Raw genomic sequence first — 22,027 nt, forward strand, 5'->3', positions numbered from 1 at the left:
GCGAACTTAATGCCAAAAGGCATTCTCTACCAGTCAACGATTGGGTCAAACAGAGACATTTGTGTATGTTGGTGCAGGAAAAAATAATAACAAATAATAAGGAAAAAATTAAACGTGAAGTCAAATAATATTAAAAATATATAAATAGTTAAATACTACTACTTATATAATGTATAAAAGATAGACTAATACATATAATTATGTACATATACATGTTAGTATGTTTTGTATTTGAACAGCAACGATCTGCTCTGCAGCTGCAAAATTATGAATCTTAAATATATTTTTTCATTGTGATTGACATCTGTATATACAATTTATAGATTGTAATAGGATACGTTCCACAATAAAAAAGGAAAATAATATTTACATATATGTAACTAAATAATTTAGGTCACACAAACCAAGGCCCACAGTAAGCTCAACAAGGCTTGTGGTGTTGTGGATACTATAGACGACAATATATACAATAGATACCAATAGATAAATACATAGAAAACATCCATAATTCAGGAACAAATTTATACCTATGATGAACACACAAATGCCCTTACCATGATTTGAAACCTCCTGCTTGGTAGGCAGTAGGACTAGAGTAGGAGGCCGTTAAATTAAATTTGGAACCTCATTTTGGTCGTATGAACACAGTCGTAAGTGCTTATTGCGCGGCACATTCGTTCCTTAAGTAAGGTTAGCATATGTAATACATACTTATACAACCGTCTTTTGTATCTGATCGGCAATTGTCCATCTGTTTAAATATAAATCTGTTTGATGGGCTAGTCAGCAGTGACCACGCCAACGAACCAGGAGGTCCCGGTTCAAATCTTGTTATTTTTTATATTGTATTTATTTATTTATTAAACAGTGTTATCCTTAAAAAGAGTCGTAGCCCCTCAAAACTCAACAATGAGTTTGACTGTGGGGTCGTCAGTCTCTACTGTCTCTAGTTATTTAACTAAAATAACTTATAGTAGGTAATTAATTACTACATTGTATGATTTTTTTTAAACCTAGATTTAAATTCAGTCTTATTATTTCCACGTCTTATGGCATCAGGTAAGCTATTGAATATGTAGGTAATTCTTTTCCTAAGGGTTCTATCTCTATCCCCGTAGTAGTTATTAATTCTAGGAACTGATAGTTTGCCTAAAGTTACAGTGTGATGAAGGGATGATTAACTGGTGTTAGGGAATCCGCTGAGTTAAGCTCTAGGCAGCTATTTGTTATCGGTAAGGGTATTTATTTGTCTGCTACTTTATTGAAATTAAATAAAAAGTCACTGCTGGTTGCCCTAGCTTAAGGCTTTTAAATAGTGTTCAATTTTGAATATACCATTCGGGAAGGACTTGAATTTCGAAGTTGGCCAGGCGCAGGCTGCGCCATGCACGGCACGTTGGTTCCTTGGCCGCGCGCGCAAGGCCGGCGCGCGGCCTCGCCCGGACGCACCATGCATCCAAATATCGTGAATCAGTGCGCAAGTAAACGACTAAGGTTAACGACTTCGAGTGAAATTATCATTTTTTTTACATTTTACAAAGACTGGGCGTGATTGGCATGTTGGCTTCGTTAGTTATATTGTTCAGTATGGAATGGGGTTAAAAAACCAAATATTATAAAGAGTCAGTTCAAGCTACCTTAATAAGAATTAATAAGTAAATGTCAAATTCCTTTAAAAATTGCTAATAGTGGCACTCTGACACTATTTTCGTTATTTTTCCACGCATAAAAACCTAAGTGAGATTGAAAAATCAACTTAAACTTTGAACTATGTAATTCATGAAAATACCGTAAAATTTCACGAAAGTACGAAAATTTTACACAGATCGGCCTAATAGACGACGATATAGGTACGTATATAATAGTTACATATAAATAATTCATCTTAGAAATTTTCCAGTGGCATTTACAGTGTCAGTAATCTACAGATGCTTTTTCAGACATTTCTTTAAATATCAATATAGAAATATAATAGAAACATTTTTATTCATTAACACAAACATAAACGAAACAAATCAAACAAAATACCTACATATGAGAAAATCGGACAAAGAAGAAATTGCCACCAAACGAAATGGCCTAATTGCCTTCGAACGCTGACCTTCCGATGAGACCATCAAGATAGAAGAATCACGGCATCTAAGTTTTCCTTTTTATGAGACCTATTTAATTTATTGGGTCATAAATCGCGTGCAAAATGCAATCTAATTATATATAGACCTTCATTACTTTCTTGTTCTATTTATAGGCATGATCATTACCGCAATAAAACGATCAATGATCAATATCGAGTTACCCAACCACGTCGCAATGAGGATGCAGTTTTTTCTATAGTTTTAGAAACAATAGGGCTTCAGTAGGATAAATTATTTCGCAACAATCGCAACGTTCGTGAAAACGAATGCAAATACATAGGAAACAGAAGTTCAGATTTAAAAATATTAAATATAATTTTATTAAGTAAATGTTACATTTCTAAAAAAAAGCGGACATGTGCGAGTCAGATTCGCCCATGAAGGGTGACCCATTTATGACGTATTAAAAAAAACTACTTACTAGATCTCGTTCAAACCAATTTTACATGGAAGTTTGCATGGTAATGTACTTATATCATATATTTTTTTTAGTTTTATCATTCTATTATTTTAGAAGTTACGGGGGGGGGGGGGGCACATTTTACCACTTTGGAAGTGTCTCTCTCGCAAACTATTCAGTTTAGAAAAAAAATTATATTAGAAACCTCAATATATTTTTTAAAGACCTATCCATAGATAACCCACACGTATGGGTTTGATGAAAAAAAAATTTTTGAGTTTCAGTTCTAAGTATGGGGAACCCCCAAAATTTATTGGTTTTTTTTTTCAATTTTTGTGTGAAAATCTTAATGCGTTTCAAATAATACATCTATATACTTACCAAGTTTTAACAAACACTACAACAACAACACTTACAACAAGTTTCACAAGTTACTTAACAAGTTTCTTATAGTTTCGTAAAAAAGTGGCTGTGACATAAACGGACATGACGAATCCATAAGGGTTCCGTTTTTTGCCATTTGGCTACGGAACCCTAAAAACCTTTAAAATAATACAACGATTTCGCCATAAAAGGTATGGCGCCATCGTTAGCCTATGCTCTAGTAGATGGCGCCACCTTTTGACAATTAACAAATTCAACACATATCATTGAAAGAATAAGGATCAAAGTCAAATGTCGTTCTAAAAGTTTTAATCATATGTCGAAAGATAGCAGTATATTTACTGTGGCGAACTCCCATAACACCGCCATTTTGAAAATTTTCCAAAAACTGAATCAACACTAAAAAATCTATATTAATTTTGAACCTGCTCACCAAATTATAACGAAGCTTGATAAATGCGACCTGTAGGCCAGGACATCCGGACAAACCAAAGAATTTTCCGAATCGGAGAAGGAAACCTTCGCTACGCGCGGTCAGTTATCTGATGGATTGTAAGCTTGTTTGCAACTAAATTATTAATATAAACCAACTTTTAAAATTTCTGTTCAAAAGCTTGTATTCAGGCAGCCTGAGAGAGAAGAGAAGACGTGTGGGAATCAACCAATGGCATTGGTTCCCGCATGTCCTCTCATCTCCGCCTCAGTGGAGTAGCAGCCGTGTGTGGATACGTATTTTTGATTCAAGGTAAAGCAGATACACAAAACTACTATTTCGATAAGATAACGTTATCAATTCGTAGTCATATGCCTCAATATATTATGTTTGATAAAAAGCGAGATTAAACGCGCCTTTTATCAATAAAATATACAATTATTCTATGAAATCACGCAAAAATATAATATGACCTTTACTTACACATTAAGAGGAAAGGGGAAGATGGATTCTCCATACAAACGTAGTCCTCATTTTCCTCCGTGGATATTGACATTATGGAAAATATTTTTACAGAAATTTATGTATTTTAGTCATAGCTTTGCCCGAGCGTTTCTTTTTTTCGTACGTTTTTTAATTATCATAAAAAAATTAGGAGCGAAAAACAGGTTTCATACAAATTTTTAAATACTCCTAAATCTTATAATAATGTACAAAAATCCTAAAAATCAAAACGGTCATTTACCAGTTGTTTTTTGGGAAAAAACATAGCGAAGACACTTCAAAAATATGTGTGAAATCCGAGGTTGGACTATCGTGTACACTTGAATTTTTCCTGTTCTTACAATTTTCACTATGGAAATTAGTCATTTCCCGAAAATTAGGAAATCCAATCTAGTACAATACGTATAAGCAAAGAAAATTTGAAATAGAGGTGGATCGTCAAAGAAAACCTTGTAGCCATAGTAAATTCAAGCATTGGGACATAGAATCGTTAAAACCAATTAATTCATAGGAAAATAGTCCTTACGCATGTACATTAAGGTCACAATAAAGGGTGTGATTAACATATATTATTTATGTACAAAGACTCAAGGTGGTTGTCGCGCCATCCAGCTCCATGGACCGTTTTGAGTAACATGCATACTCTGTATCTTTAGGTACTTAAATAAAAGTAAACAAACAATGTATACATTTTTGAGTAGTTATAACATTTATTGGTTACCCACAACCAAATATAAAACCGCCTGGATCTGTGACTAAACGACCTGACTAACCAACATTATTTGTTTATGTAATGTTTTCATCTACCCTCAACTGACTTAAGAAACCATTTGAATCTACCCGATTTCGTTTGCTTTTATTGAAATGCAGATACAGAGTATGTACAGGACGAGTTTGTTATATCTGACTATAATCTGTGGGGTAGATATCTATGTCATATTGAACAACTATGGGGCCACCACGAAATAACGAAAAAAAATCTGATGTTCCATAAAAAAACATTGACATGACATTCACCGAAATGTATGAGAAAGCATATTTTAGCGATTTTGGCGTTGGCCACATAGTAAGTTAAGTATGATCCACATACCTCTCAGACTTGTGGGACCAACCCCGAAATTGGGAAAAAAAATTCTCTCCCATAGAAAATGTCAAGGTCTGACAGCCAAAATGTATGAAACAGTCAATTTTTTTTCGTGATTTCGGGGATGTCCCCATAGTAAAAGTTACTCAGTATGACCTATATATTCACCCCGTAAATTATTGCAGGTGACTTAATAAACACCCTGTACGTATGGATTTACAAAGTGTGGTAGGTCACGTACACCATGTATTGTCTTTGTAAGATTTTTATTGTTTGTTTTACAAGGATTACTGGTCGCGGAGTTGGTCATTTGTGACGCTCTAGATGGTATCTGTCGATCGACGTCGACTGCTCCATATCGACGTCGATCGATCCATCGATCGATTACTGTGGTAACACCCTAAGAGAGGTATTAGGACGCAAGTTTGGACCAGTCAGTGTCAGTACTCAGTAAAATCTTTTGGATTACGAACCATCAAAGAAAGCATCAAAGAAGATGTACCTCATGACTCAAAAGCCTCAGGTGCTGGTTCAACATGAACACCAGCAACTTCGATCGCTGTTTCGGGCTGCAGCATCAAAAGTAGAAATATCCCCCAGATTTTGGACCCGGGTACGTCCTTAAACTACATCTAAAAGTGAGGTATGGGCATTTCGAATGCCATCTCGCTTTGTGTGGTAGTGCACAGCACAGCGGATGTCATTCCAGATCTAGAGCAGAGCCCAACTGGGGAATTAGGTACCTCCACCTTACAGAAAACCGCAGCCAAATAACAATAGACCCTATCTCAAAGTGTTGTGTTCCTACCGGTGAGTAAGGTTACTCAACTAGGGCGCGGAGTGTTAAGATCAGCAACGGGCATGTAACTCTCTGGAGTTGCAGGCGTACATAGAATGGACCCGGGTACGTCCTTAAACTACGTCCAAAAGAGAGGTATAGGCATTGTGAATGTCATCTCGCTTTGTGTGGTAGGGCACAGCCAGTGGATGTCATTCCAGATCTAGAGCAGAGCCCAACTGGGGAAGTACCTCCACCTTACAGAAAACCGCAGCCAAATAACACGAGACCCTACTCATAGTGTTGTGTTCCTGCGGGTGGGTAAGGTTGCCAGAGCTCAACGAGGGGGGGCGGATTTAGGGTCGGCAACGCGCATGTAACTCCTCTGGAGTTGCAGGCGTACATAGGCTACATCAGGCGGGCCGTATGCTTGTTTGCCATCGACGTAGTATAAAAAAAAAATTGAATACGGAGACTGCTTACCATCAACTTGTTTGTTTGCCACCATATGCTTGTTTGCTACCGAAGTAGTATAAAAAAGCCAATTTCAGGCAGGAGATGGCACCATAAAAAGAAGAAGAAAGAAAGCTAAAAAATCTTTTATCGCTCGCACTGTACAATAAGTACAATAACTTACTACTGTCATAAATGGCGACGTCCGCGACCAGTAATCCTTGTCCGACCATTATCTGGACACTTTGCATCGGAACTTGACACGGTTCTACACGACGCGCGTAAATTACATGACGATACCAGTTATTATCGCCTTGTTCAACTTGACTCGGTTTAAGTCAGGGGTTCCCAAAGTGTGCGCCGCGACGCCCTGGTGCGCCGTAGAAAGTAAAGAGGGGCGCCGTGAGTTCTATCATTATCCGAAACCACAAATATTCGCGGGTACCTATTTGAGCGCTCGCATCGGTAAATAATATAGCGTCGTGTCACTCTTTTTCGACCGTGATTTTAAATTTACAAGGGCGCCGTTGCAAAATACAGGGTGGGCAAATAAGAAGTATACATTTTGTTTTTAAATTTTAACTGTATTAAGTTCAAAAATTATTAAGTATTGTTTTAAAAATATATTCTTCAGGGTTGGCAAATTCATGCGAAACATAATGTCTGACATATATCCACCTCTAACAGCAGGCAAATGTAAGCCCTTATCATCCCAATTTTCAGCATCTATTCGCACATTTTTGGCATTATCTTCGTACATTTATGTCGAATAGTCGGTTTTAACTGTTTAAATTTCATCAGCTCGTTAGCATAGACACGTAATTTTAAATAGCCCCACAGAAATAAGTCAAGAGCTGCAAAATTTGGGGAATTTGGTTGCCAATCACTGTCACTTTTTTTCAAAATTAATCGAGCAAACAACGTGTTTTAAACAACAGAAACATTTGAGATAAAATTGCTTGCTGCTAGTGGTAGACATTTGGCAGAAATTATCTTCCGTATACAATTGCCAACCCTGAATAATATAAGTATGAAAAAATATTTAATAAAATTTCCACTTAATGTAATTAAAATTTAAAAACAAAGTGTATCATTCTTATTTGTCCACCCTGTACTAAACTTGTAACTGCGCCGCATGTTGAAAAAGATTGGGAACCCCTGGTTTAAGTTATTGTGGATGCAGTTGGTTCGTATTATAAGCTATTAAATATGTAATGACCTAAATAATGACGTCCCTGGATTTACTTACCTGGATTTATTGGACGACCTGTCTGGCGTAGAGGGTGACCCTGCCTATGAAGCCGATGGTCCTGGGTTCGAATCCCGGTGAGGGCATATGGCCTTCACAAAAATATATTTGTGTGATGAGCCTGATTTGCTCCTGAGTCATGGGTGTTTTATATGTATTTAATAAGTATTTGTATATTGTATATATCGTTTTCTAAACACCCACAACACAAGCCTTCTTGGCTTACCGTGGGACTTCGTTAATTTGTGTAAGAATGTTCCTATAATATTTATATATTTATTTACTTAAATATCCGTCCATCCGCATAGTAGACGTTAAAACTCATCAAATTCCCTCACCGCCTTGAGGTTCAATTTCAAAATTCCTATCCTTATCGTAAAGAATATACACCCGCTTAGATATTTCTGCTGTTTAGATATGGCAACGAAGTAGCAAAGCTTACAGGTCAATTCAAAATACACCGATATCATAATATCTAAATAGTAGACTTAAATCGACCGAGATATGAACCGTGATTACCTTTTATATCGTTTATGAGCTCCCGATATTCCGACGCAGTTACATGCATCTTGTTCACGGGTAACTGGAGATAGCGGGGGTGTCAAAGTTGTGTGAAAAGTAATCACGGTTCATAACCCCCGGTCAATTTAAGTGTAGTGAAATTAAAGGTAAATCATTCAAAACTGATATCTAAATAATTTTACAGCCAGTCAGATTCGACAAGTTTACGCCAGCTTTGCTGATTAATAGACCATTACGAATGCATTTTTAACCAAAATCTGTTTTCTTTTTGCATTGGATTAATTTAAAGAATCCATAGGTACCTGTTGCCTTTTTAGGGTTCCGTAGTCAACTAGGAACCCTTATAGTTTCGCCATGTCCGTCTGTCTGTCTGTCTGTCTGTCTGTCCGAGGCTTTGCTCCGTGGTCGTTAGTGCTAGAAAGCTGAAATTTGGCATGGATATATAAATCAATAAAGCCGACAAAGTCGTACAATAAAATCTAAAAATTTAATTTTTTTTAGGGTACCTCCCCTACACGTAAAGTCCCCACTTTAAGAGGTGAACATTTTTTTTTTCTTCAACCCTACAGTGTGTCTTTAACAGACATTTCTGGATAAAGTGAATATATTCGGAGATAATTGCTTCGAAAGAACCATAGGTCCAAAAAATATGAAAAAAATCTTGGAAGTAGTGCTTAAGAAAGACATTAAATGAAAACTATAGCGGATATGATTAGTTCAGCTGTTTTTGAGTTATCGCAAAAAGTTTCCCCTTCATAGTAAAAAGACGTACACCCATAGTTCCTTGGTTAACAATCTACCATACTTTAAGCTCCAGTTTAGCTTATTGTGACGGAAGAGTAACTACGGAACCCTACTCTGAGCATGGCCCGACATGCTCTTGGCCGGTTTTTATTTATACCACGTATACAAACAAGTATATAGCCCGCCTGATGCTAAGCAGTAACCATCATTATTGCCTGTATCAATTACATACACATTTTGTGTAACATCTCAGTTTTCTTTTAGTTTATATTCGTCTAGTCTCACAAGTACTTGAGGCTTGTCTATTAATATCCGCTTGCCATTGTATGTCAGTGGATGTCGTTTATGACATTGTGCACTGTTCAAGGACCCATTCGTTTTATGATTATCTATCGGTCGAGGCCGATGCTTACTGCTGATGACGTAAGGCATTACTTTGCAGTATTTCAAACATACTTGTCTTATTCGTTTTCTCACTATATGAACATACTTTTTTTTTTTTTTATTAATAAAACTTAAATCTAGTTTTTGTCACTTGTCATATCATGCGTCACGTTCGCACTTACGTATTTGTTAGAGCGTGACAGGTAGGGTGACAAATGATAGACAGCTGACCATCTTAGCCCTGCAGGTTTAGCCTAATGCGATAGATAAGCGACAAACCAATAATCAGAGTTATTGACTATATAATTTGCCCGGGTATGTCCTTAAACTACGTCCAAAAGAGACGTATGGGCACTGTGAATGTCATCTCACTTTGTGTGGTAGGGCACAGCACGGATGTCATTCCAGATCTAGATCAGAGCCCTTGGGGAAGTACGAGTACCTCCTGACAGAAAACCGCAGCCAAATAACACTAGACCCTACTCATGGTGTTCTGTTCCTGCCGGTGAGAAAGGTTGCCAGAGCTCAACGAGGGTGCGGAGTGTTTGAGTCGGCAACTTGCATATAACTCCTCTGGAGTTGCAGGCGTCCATAGGCTACGGAGACAACTTACCTCAGGCGGGATCGGGATGACATCTGCTACGAAATATAACGTCATTATTTAGTACGAAAGTTGGCGACCGCCCTGAAACCACCTTTCCATACAAACGTAGTCCCCATTTTCCTCTCTATATTAGATCGTTGTTGAATATATTTTGACACAATTTGATGTATATCAACCATAGCTATGCTAGGAGCATTAATAAATTGTATGGAATTTGTTTTTCGCTCCTAACTCTTATAATAATAAAAATAAAAATCAAACTTAGAGGCATAGTTATAGTCAATATACATCAAATTGTGTAAACATAATTTCTATAATGTTAATATCCAAAGAGGAAAATAGGGACTACGTTTACGTTTATAGGGTTTTTTTTTATGGTTGTCCATAAAAAAAAAAGAAGCGGTCGTCCCCTTTCCTCTTAAGTTTCAATTGGCGTTTTCTTTCAACGATTGTCATCTCGCCTAGGTATTTAATATCGATACAGATAAAGTGCCAAAAATATGTATACACTACCTTATTATGTAGGTCGTGTATACATATTTTTGGCACTTTGTCCGTATCGATATTTAATACCTTGACTGTACAATACTTGTCGAGACGTGTTCTTTTTAGGGTTCCGCAGCCAAATGGCAAAAAACGGAACCCTTATAGATTCGTCGTGTCCGTCTGTCTGTCCGATTATGTCAGCCACTTTTTTTTTAAATCGTCATAAATCAGTAGTCAACACGTGTAGCCTTTGACCTTCGGTTTAAGGAAACTTTGACCTTAAAACAACTCCGCCGAGTAAAACAAAAGTTTTAAGAGGGAAGCATACCACGTGATAAGCCATACAAAAAGAGAAAACGTGTTTCCACTTCGACATCGAACGACCAGTAGGGCAAAGATGGTCGGCTCTTTATTATTTGTCACCATGCCTGTCACGTTCTAACAAGTATGTAAGTGCGAAAGTGACGGGCATTAGTGACAAGTGATAAAAATGGAACCATACTGCCACTTCAGGTCTCGATTCGGTCTGGCCTTGTGGGTAGACCCTGCCTATGAAGCCGATTTTCCTGAGTTTGAATCCCGGTAAAGGCGTTTATTTGTGTTTTTTTTTTTGTTTTTTTTCCCCTCTGGCTTTTACTCCCTGCCAATTTGCACAGGGTGAATTCGCCAATGTCGGTGTTGACTTTCACACGAGAGGAGAATGTTCGGTAATATTTTGAGCTTGTGGAAGGATGTGGTGGCAGCCCTAGTTATGAGATAGATATTTGTTCCTGAGACATGGGTGTTTTCTATGTATTTAAGTATTTGTATATTACATATATTTATGTAATATACAAATACTTTGACGACCAATACCGACCGTATTGAACGAAAATAGTTATGACGACCGGTTTGGCCTAGTGGGTAGTGACCCTGCCTACGAAGCTGATGGTCCCGGGTTCAAATCCTGGTAAGGGCATTTATTCGTGTGATGAGCATGGATATTTGTTCCTGAGTCATGGGTGTTTTCTATGTATTTAAGTATTTATAAATATTTATATATTATATATATCGTTGTCTAAGTACCCTCAACACAAGCCTTATTGAGCTTACTGTGGGACTTAGTCAATTTGTGTAAGAATGTCCTATAATATTTATTTATTTATTTATTATTTATTTATATATCGTTGTCTGAGTACCCACAACACAAGCCTTCTTGAGCTTACCGTGGGACTTAGTCAATCTGTGTAAGAATGTCCCATATTTTTTTCCTTCTCCATGGTTTTTGTAGTATGTTATTGACACAATGAAAAACTAGGTTTAAAGGTTTTTCAATTTTTTTTTAATTTCCAAAGATTTTTTTTAAAGCGTAACATATAGAAGCTGAAGCGATCGACATCAAAATGAAAGTGATTTGTTAAGATTTAGTTTGTGGAAAACGTTTTCTGCCGAAATGGAATTTCACGGAAAAAATACCGTTATTTCGTTAGATTCGAAAAGCTATTCTTCCCTCTTAACACAAGCCCGCCGAGTAAAACAAAAGCTTTAACTATTTTTTTCATAATTGCTTGTTAAGTTCATTATTTTTTATCTTACTCAAAGGAAGCTGTATACAGTAGGATTTCCTTTGATAACACTATTTCTCTTTAATTATTCGTATGGTTTCGTTATCGCGTTCTAATTACCTCCACAATAAGTATTTTAACATCAAAATCCACTAAAAATAGGTATTTTTAGGCGAAACTTAATTTATGTTTTCCTTATTGCTTTAATGAAAAATAGATTTTTCTTCTATCTCAATAATACCAAGTTTATTTTTAACTTTAATCATTCCTCGGTCTTCAAGTAAGAATCTTTTTTGTAGATAGAAGATCGATGTTCGAGTTTTTTATTGTTTTGGATTTTACATACTAACAATTGAAACTGAAGCCATAGGACGAACTGGTGACCGAAGAGCTGGCGGCTTCGTCGCACAACGTATCAGTATTGCAATACAACGAGGAAATGCCGCCAGCATCCTTGATACAATGCCAAGGGCCTATTTTAGACGGATTGTCTTGGCGATTAGTCGACCAAGTCAATAAAAATTGTATTAGATTTAAGCTAGTTATATTATATATCCTCCTCTGTATATATCCATTATGTATATTGTTATTATTATTACAATTGTCGTAATACACATTTAAGGTAGAAGTACTAGTGCTCGACGCTGCACTAGTACTCGATATGGGCACTTTATGTCAAAGTGACACGGATTAAGTTCGAATACAGAAAAATCTTCGTTGTTCAAATTTAACCTATATTTAATGATTAAACGAACTTACCTAACTTACTTAAGTGAAGTTCTATCATAATTATACGAGGTGCTTCGTCCGAAGAGATTAGTATCCTGGAATATTTATTTATTTGTAGAATTTGAGAGTTCACTCAGGGAATGTTGGCAATGAAGGAGACTGAAGTATCAATCATATTTATGTATTTATTGCTTCAGGATCATAATCAAAGTTATACAATTGATTGAAGGAGTTGTGATTAACTCGTTCAAGAATTTTTAACTTATACAAATTGACTCTAGAAGATAAATCAAGAATTCGAAGAGAACACAGCCTTTACTAAGGCACTGTTATCGTTAGATGTTACAGTCCTATTGTAGAATTTTGCAAAAGTGTTAGAACTGTCACTCCAGCCTGCTGTGTTCCGGATTAAGTCGATGGTGACGCCCGCATTTATAAGCTTTAGAAGTGGCAGCGTGCCTTGTACTGTGTGCTGTAAATATTGAATCATCTATTCCACTGCTTTTTAGTGTCGACTTGATCCAACGGCTGAGTGACTGTCCTGATGCAGCATTATGCGGTTTCTTAAAGCTAATAAATAATTGCACAATATTCCTACGGACGCGACTCGTATTTTCTAGGTATGCAATTAGGGTTGCAGAGGGACATATTTCTGGCCGTTCTAGAAAAAATGGGAGCACCAACAACGGCTGTTTACAACCTGGCCTGGAAGTCTTTAACAGATCCGGTATCTTGATGATCAACTGAGAATCGTTTCTCTCTATATTATCTGTACGAATTTTAGTTAGCGTTTGAACCCTGTGCGCGGTAGCCAATGCTAACAAAGTTACACATTTTTTAGTCAACGCTTCAAGTGATAAGTTTTCGTTAGGAAACTGAGCACTCAAATGATCCAATACCACGGAAGGATCCCATACGGCATTGTATTTAGGTAACGGCGGCCGGAGTCTGTAAATACCTTTAAAGAATCGTGATACTAGATCATCTTTGGAAATATGTGGTCCTAATAATAACGAGATAGCTGACCTGAGGCAGTTGAGCGTACAGTATTGGCTACCGCTGTTAAATTGTTCCGTGAGAAAAGCTAGGACAGATGTTATAGGCGCGTAATATAACTGCAAGTTATTTTCTGCACAGAATTTGTACCATTTCTTAAGCGCCGTGTCATATTGTTTAATTGAGTTTTCCGAAAGTGATGCTAGCATTATGTTTACTGACTCTGCTGGTACGTTGCGTCGCAGAAGCGCTGACCGCATAATATTCCGGCAACCAGGGTAAGACTTGTCTGAATTTTCGGGTTGCTGGAATGAGATGAGATAATATTTTCATTAGGCTTGAATATTACTAACTCTGACGTGGCAAGTTGTTGGAATAGCGGGTACCAAGGTTGTGTTTTCCACAAGGGGCAATCATTATTCCACGAGCTTGGTCAGAAATGATTTTTCTTAGGGTTTTCAGAATAATCGAAATCGGGGGAAAAGCGTAAAAGTACAGTTCAGACCAGTCTAAAGTGAACGCGTTAACTGCAAATGCATCAGGGTCGCGATGCCAAGACACGTATTTAGCACACTTGGCATTTACCCGGCTAGCGAATAGGTCTACTTGAGGATACCCGAATTTTCTTGTGATTTCTTTAAATGCCCCATCGGCCAATTCCCATTCAATATCTGGGTGTGTGCGCCGAGATTCAGCATCAGCTACTACGTTTTCTGCTGATTTGATGTAGGAGGCAAATATATATATATTGCGAGACTCACACCACTGCCAGATATCTCTGGTTATCTGTGTAAGATGGGGGAACTGTATTCCACCCATGCGATTAATGTATGCAATGGCTGTCGAGTTATCTATGCGCATTAAAATTTGGCATTTTTTAAGATTTTTTGCAAAAACTTTAAGCCCAAAAAATGCTGCGAGGAGTTCCAGACAGTTGATGTGCATTTGCTGTTCCTCCCGTGACCATATTCCACTCGCCGTTTCGTTCCTGCAGGCGGCTCCCCACCCAGTAGTTGAGGCGTCAGTAAAGATTTCGAGGCAATATGAGTCTATTCTGATTTGCCGTACTGAGTGCTTGACAGCTTGAAACCACCAATGAAGATCTGGCAGTAGTGTCTCTGGCAGAGTCATGTGTCTATCATAATTGTCATCGTCTTTTAGATTGAGAAATTTGCATCTTTCAAATTCCTTTGTATAGAGGAGACCGTATTCGATTGCTGGGCAAGCTGCAACTAGAGATCCTACAAGTTGTGCAAATTTCCGAATTCTACATCTTTTCACACTCAGCATATTTTTTATTTCTTTTGAAATGTGTGATCTTTTTTCGTCTGGCAGGGAAATTTGGAGCTTTTCGGAATTTATGATCAGTCCTAGAAATTTGCATGTTTTAGAGGGTATAGGGTTACTTTTTTCTTCGTTAATAATGAAGCCAAGACCGCGTAGAAGTTTTGTTGAAATGCTTACATTCTCTTTACATTCCTTATAGCTTCGACCTATAAGGAATAAATCATCTAAGTAGATGGTTGACAAATGGCCACAAGTCCTTAATAGTTTTACAACTGGCTTCATTATTTTTGTGAAAATGTATGGCGCTACGTTCAAACCAAATGGTAATACATTAAACTCGAATATTTTATTGTCCCATAGAAATCTAAGGTACTTTCTAGATTCTCTATGCATTTTAATCAGTAGATAGGCGTCCTCTACAAATAAATAAATATTCCAGGATACTAATCTCGAGGACGAAGCACAAGTATAATTCCATGAAATAAGGTGCCCATGTCGGTGACTAGTGCAGCATCGAGCACTAGTACTTCTACCTTAATAGGTAATTCAGTTAATCCCCGACTGTTCCAAGCCATGGCTAATTCTGCATTTGACGTATCCCTCCCCGCAAAAATCGGCAGACTGTTTTGTACAAAAAATTACAGACAAAGCAGCTCCAGTTGTTAAATCTTCCAACCTCCAATTCATACATGGATAAAGTGATGTCTAAGTTCGGTATCATTAGACAATCAGAATTCTGTACGTTGGACTATCTACTTATTCGGTCATATAGATTAACTATTTATAGGGTACACTTAGATATACGGTCAAAATTACCATCCTATAACGTCATTTTATATTTTTTCTCATGCATAATTTTTAGGACTTTAAAGGGGGCTTGAATCGTGTATTTTGTTCAGGTCCGTCAAAGGTTTTTAAGTAACCTAACCTTCTCTTTCTCTTTCCAGGTTCGTGAAGCCCGATGAAGTAGCAAAACTCTGGGGCAAGATGAAACAAAACGACGGCATGACCTTCGAGAAGTTCAGCCGCGCCATGCGGTACCATTACCGGCAATCGGTCCTGGTGTCGGTCCCAACCGCCCGCCTGGTGTACCAGTTCGGACCTAAAGGCCCGGACTTCAAAACGGATAACCCAAATTTTATCAAAGTGAAGTCGGAGCTGGACAGTTACGAGATGTACTCCTAGTTTAAGTAGTTAGGATGTAGTGACGCTAGTTTAGTGTGATAGGTTATGAGGCTCGAACAAGCTTGACGCGATAGTTGACTCCAATTAAAATAAATTAATAAGAATTTATTAGTATTTTGTTTGTGTGTAAGTTATTTATATGGTTTCAAACTTCAGTCATACTGTATAGAGCAAAAAAGATCTTAAAACAAATGCAAAGGCAGATGCTGAAATTGTTTACTAAATAATATATATTCCGATTAAAGGTTAAATCGATTTGAATACACAATATTTTAAATTGCCAACATTTTAATGTGGGAAATTACACTAAACAAATTAACTTAGTGATTCACATATAGTAAACATCCCTATAATGGAACAGGCACCAGTAATGGGATGGTATAGACAAATCCTCTAAAACAAATATTTACCATCAGTTTTTAATTGCTAGCAACATTTTACCATAAACAAGAGCTAAAGAGCTGCTTAAGTTTAATTTTTCTTTGATATTTGTTAGTTTGAAAATGAATGGCGCAATACATCCCATGACTGGAGCAAAAAACCACAGTTTTAATTTGTTAGTAATATTGAAACCAATAGCAGTAGCTTTCATTGAATACAAGAAAACAAAGGACGAATTGGACATTCAACTTTTAAAGCGTAAAGCGGTAGAAATTTTACAGGTGTCGGTGAAATATCAAAGATACTCCAAATTTTCTCTTAAATATCCCATGATTGGTGCCGCTAACATAGCCCATTATAGTTGCCACATAGTTGTCACCTTTGTTCATAATTTCTAGCCATAGTAATGACAACTATAGTTGCTGTCATCCACGATGACGCGCAAATTTGTCAAATCTAACTTTTAATAACATGATACAAGTCAAGGCACGCGTTTTCGTGAATGACATGATCTATAAGTGACCTTATACGGTCAAATACCTACGTATGCTTTAAATCTAACTATAATTAAATTTAGTCCGCCTTAATTGGTGGTAGAACTGTGCACGTTTCAAATTTGTTGAGTATACTTGCTGTGGCGAAGCGACTCGAAGTGGATCTTGGCCTCCGACATCAAAGACCGCCTTGTTTTTCTGTCCAAAGCCAAACACTGTCCGTTTCTGTCCAGTCGATGGCACCGAGTACGCTAATGTCGTTTTGCGCTTCCTTTGTTGGTGGTTTTTGGTTTGGTTGAGTATACAATGTTACAATACCAAATAAGTGTTAGGTGTTCACAAGTTAAATTCATATTTTGTGCTATGGAAAGCTTGTGGCGACTGTGACCAGTTCCGTCCGCATGACACAATCTCAAATCAAATTGATTTCGTATTTATTAAGATGAATTCAATAACACTTGTACAAAGTGGAGTCTTCTATCGTGTTAGGTGTTGAGGAGTGGAAGCCCGCTAGATAGGTGTTTCAGAATGTTTTGGGTGTGTTAGGGACAGTTTCCCGTTTCGGTTTCAGGCCAGTATGCGACACAACCTGTCAACTCGTCCCAATTTTACTTCGAGATTTGTGAGGCCTGTTGAGTCATTTTATTTAAGTTGTAAACTACACTTTTCTTTAAATTTGAGGTTTTTTTATGCTATGTCTACTCAGAATCACGAACTCTTTCGAACCTAATAGAAGAAAAAAAGTGTACCAAATCTTTCCATTACGTTACCGACCATCATACAAACTTTGTATTACAAAGTCTTTATAAAATGGTAACGAAAAATCTGGAAATAAAAACCTTGGCACACTTTTGTTCTTCTATTAAAATTTCTTAGTAGAAATAAGATAAATATTCACAAATCAAAAAAAAGTATAGTTTACAACTTTTAAAAAATGACCCAGTTATGGGCCGGCCCGGTTGTGGACACCCTGGAGTGTGGTTTGACCCGTCAATTACTAGAACGCCCGACTTGTTAAATGTCCATAATTAATTTTTAATCGTAATGAAGTATTTTTACGAACAGTTTTTATTGAGCTTCGGACTCGAAGGTTGTTCAGAACGAATTTTTGATAAAGTATTTTTGATGTTTTGATTGTTGTTAGCATTTTATGATAGAGATAAGCGCAGTTGAACAAGGAGCATTCCAATCTTATTTATACGTAAGAATAGGTTACAATGTAAGTCCGTTTCCAATTTCAGTTCAAGTTGCCATAATTAGTTGTTAAGAAATGAATGTACTTAATTTTATGTTTCATCTATTTTATAGTTGTTTTGCATGTCGATTAGACTAGAATTGAAGATAAAGGAAGGACGCTTAGCAGGAGGAATTCTGTACATTAACTCGCCCATTACTATACCTATCGCACGCGCGTAATTATACTAATTATAATAAATTAATGAAAACCTTCATTTCTGGCAATTAGAGGCCCATAGATAATAAATACCTGAAACCTAACATACTATGTTATAACTGTCAGGGTTACGGCAGAGCAGCGCAAGGGGTCCGGCGTTTAGATTGCATAGAAATAATAAATCACAAAGTAAATAAATACATTATTTATAATATGCAAGGAAATCAGTACACATGTCAGGCAATGAAAAATAGTAAGTAAAAATAGAACACGTCAATGTCATAGTATAATATAGGTAAAGCGGCCAGCAACAAATCTTGCTTTTGATATGAACCTCAATAATAACAATATATTTTAAAACTAAACACTACAAATCACATTTTTGAAAGTGATGCATTACGCAACCCCGCAGTGTCAGCCTCGGAACTGCTGAAACTTGACACCCTTCTACCAAAACCCGATAATATGCTGTCCTGCTCATGATGCCGCTGATCAATGGCGCTGTGCGAGCGGAATGTGCCTGCGTTAGAGTTGGGAACCGGCGGGTCAGTGTACCAAATTCCTTGTGCTAAGCGTCCTTTCTTTAGCATGTTAATTTCAATCGTTGTTAAGCTTCTTCTCAGTGTTAGGTAAGGTATTGAAATTATTTGTAATTGAGAATCGCCGTTGTGCAATAAGGAAATTATGACAAGTATAAAAGATCTGCTAGCCAAAGATTAGTTTTGACAAATTACTTAATGTGTTTAAGGTTAACAATAAAGTATATTTTTTTGACACTTTTTAACATTTTTTAGAGTTAGGTTTGCGACTCTCAGGCGATTGCTGTGATGTAAAATAAAAAAGAATAATTTCTTTGTAAATAGTCTCTTTTCATTTAATGTCTCTTGTGGGTGTCCCTTATTTTACGATTTTGACGCATACCCCCTATCGGTTTATTTTATCCCAAAACACTCTGAAAATAAATTTCAGGATATTCCTGTAACTGTAACCCGTACCGACTTTCACACGATTCTTCCATACCATGTATGAAAATGACCAAAACTTTTTTTTTTAATGTATCAACCTTGTATAATCCTGCCATATTAACATTATTTAACAAAAAAATCTCGATGCGAACATAACACCAATGAAAATATCTAAAATTACTGTTTGACCAAATTTCTCCATAGTAATGTGTATGGGGATATCAGTTGCTAGACGGCACGGGTTGTCCTGATTTTTATCTGGGTGTTTTGGGGTAGTATCATGTTATTTAAGAGGTATGCGTTCTTAATTTAAAAATTACAAATTAAGGGACACCCTAGTCTCTTGATACCACACTCTTGTTTGTTAACTCCTTCAGATTTTCATTTATCTAACAAAATAAATTATTTCATTAGAGTTAAGTCTTGAATTTATTGATGAAATGACTGTAAAATTACAACTAACAGTACAAAGCTGTGTCTTTTCGAAAAGTTGTATGTATGTATACTTATCGTGCGATGTCACAAACCTAGATCGAATTATATACGAATAAAAAACCTAGTTTAATAAATCAAGTGTCAAAAAGAATTGAATAGACGTATTCATTGTCTAATGTTGATTAAAATAACCTTATAGGTGTTATTAAAATTACATATTGATTTACTCATATTTGAGAAACTAGTTATATGTAATTCCGTTTTTCTTGAACGATTTTGCAGTTTCTATATTAATTCTTAAATTAATTATACAACGATTAAAGCCAATTAGATAACATGGAAAGAAATATTTTAATTTAAAACAAGGGTACTGTAATATATTATAATATATATATACTTAGATTTTTTCAATTAAATGTCAAATTAAAGTATTGAATACCAATTGACGTCAGTTATCAGTTATTGCTCAAGTTAAACGTCATTCGGTGTATTGTAATAAAACATTACTAAGAAAATACGTAATATTTGAATCATAAGACTCTGAGTTAGTCTTTTTCTAGTTTTCATTACAATTTGTGTACTTATATTACTGTTATATTCATTTTGGATGCATTTAAATGGTAGGTTAAGAGAAAATGTTATGTCATGATTATATCTTTAACGACCGGTCTGGCCTAGTGAGGGCATTTATTTGTGTGATAAGCACAGATATTTATTCCGAAGTCATGGGTGTTTTCTATGTTATTTCTATATATCGTTGTCAGAGTGGCAGATTTTCTCCTTATTCGCCACAAGTGTGATGAAAAACCTTGTGTGTACTACGGACGGTACAGGAATTACGACCTTGTGTTAATGAAGCCCTCGCCTTTGGCTTCGAACTTCAATTCACACTCTTTCGCTAATTCTTGTTCACCGCCCTTAATACACAATGTACTATTGCATGCCTATCAGGTGGTTAATACTTCAATTTTATGCCTTCTATTTTTCCCCATGACTGTAGGTAATAAAATAATATATATAAGGTAAAAGCTCCATAAAATATTGTTCTAATTACATGTACCAATACATATAATTACTACGTATGGCGTCACTAAATAGTTTTGCCGTTTAATCATAATTCTTGTGTACATTATTTGATGATTTAAAATGTATTAATATTCCATCGGCATACTTACCTACTTAGTAAACGCCCCTATGATGGGATTGGCACCAGTAATGGGATGGTATAAACAAATCTTGTAAAACAAGTATTACCAGTTTCTAAGCACTGGCAACATTTTACCATAAACAACAACAAAACTACTCCAAATTTTCTCTTAAATGTCCCATGATTGGCGTCGTTAACATTATACGCAAAACAGGCATAAAGAAACTAATGTAAAAACTATAATAATAACATATTGAGATTATCTGATTCTTTCGTCCATTAAAAGTCATCCAAAATGAATACCTACTTCAGAACTACTAAATTATCGGAGACCTCACACAAGATAGGTCTATCATTTATAGTTTTATACGTTTATAATAATAGCGACTTAATCAAAGTGTCACTTTGAACTCTGTATATCCCAATAGTCTAACAAAACCATAACAACATATTACGTTGAAAATTAAAACTATTTTTGAGTGACTATGATAACCGCGCCAGTAATCGACATGCTTATGCCCAATAGTGGACACCCTGTTGTGGTTAACGACCCAGGGTGTCCACTATTGGGCATTAACTAACCGCGTAAGTTTAAAGACGCCATGGACAGCGGAGCACTCGAATAAAAAAAAACTCTGATTTTCATAGCACTGATTTATGGAATATATTTCTTGAAATAAATCATCATGTGTGTGACAGTTATTTGATTATATTGAATTAAGTCGTTTTTATTGTAAACGTGTTTTTTCTCAATATTTTATACAATAATGGTTGTATTGTTGTTTTGTTTAAGCTAGTTGTAAGTGTACGTGCAATCTGAGGAGAGTGTATTATTTGAAATTAAAAGAGAAATATATGATCTATATGAATGTGAACTTATACTTTTGTTTCTATTTTCACTTACCCTTATAATCTGGGACAGAGGCACCAAATGGCGGACCGCGGTCCGGACCTGGACCGCCGACCTATATGATTTTTTTACTAATTATAAAGTCAAGTAGAAACTGATCGTGATGATCATATTATTTTTAAATCCGGACCCCTGAAGAAATTAATTGGTGACCCCTGATCTAGGACCTTATTAAAGAAATAGAGAGACGCTTATTAAATGAACGGCCTTGGAGATTGACGTCGTAGGCCAATTCTAACGTACACTGACATCCGAATATTAGAATTATAGTAGTTCACCCCGAACTGAGTGCGCTTTGCCGAAAACTATATAAAGCGATTGAATTTTGTGCACTTACTTAGTCGGCAATTGGTTGAAAACCGTGTGCGATTTATTGCAAAGTCTGTAGAGCCCCTAACTGA

General features: G+C 36.4%; 1 protein-coding gene across 1 annotated transcript in view; it reads left to right on the plus strand.

The window, feature by feature from the left end:
* Window positions 1-21,595, plus strand: part of LOC133521826 (ETS-related transcription factor Elf-3-like) — a 58,637-nt gene extending 37,042 nt beyond the window's left edge. The window contains exon 2 of the mRNA XM_061856911.1: window positions 15,664-21,595. Coding sequence (XP_061712895.1) covers window positions 15,664-15,901 — 238 coding nt within the window. The 3' untranslated portion in view covers window positions 15,902-21,595. The remainder of the gene's footprint in view (window positions 1-15,663) is intronic.
* The last annotated feature ends 432 nt before the right edge of the window (window positions 21,596-22,027 follow it).

Source organism: Cydia pomonella, chromosome 10 (genome assembly GCF_033807575.1).
Source record: "Cydia pomonella isolate Wapato2018A chromosome 10, ilCydPomo1, whole genome shotgun sequence".
Classification (NCBI taxonomy): Eukaryota; Metazoa; Arthropoda; class Insecta; order Lepidoptera; family Tortricidae; genus Cydia; species Cydia pomonella.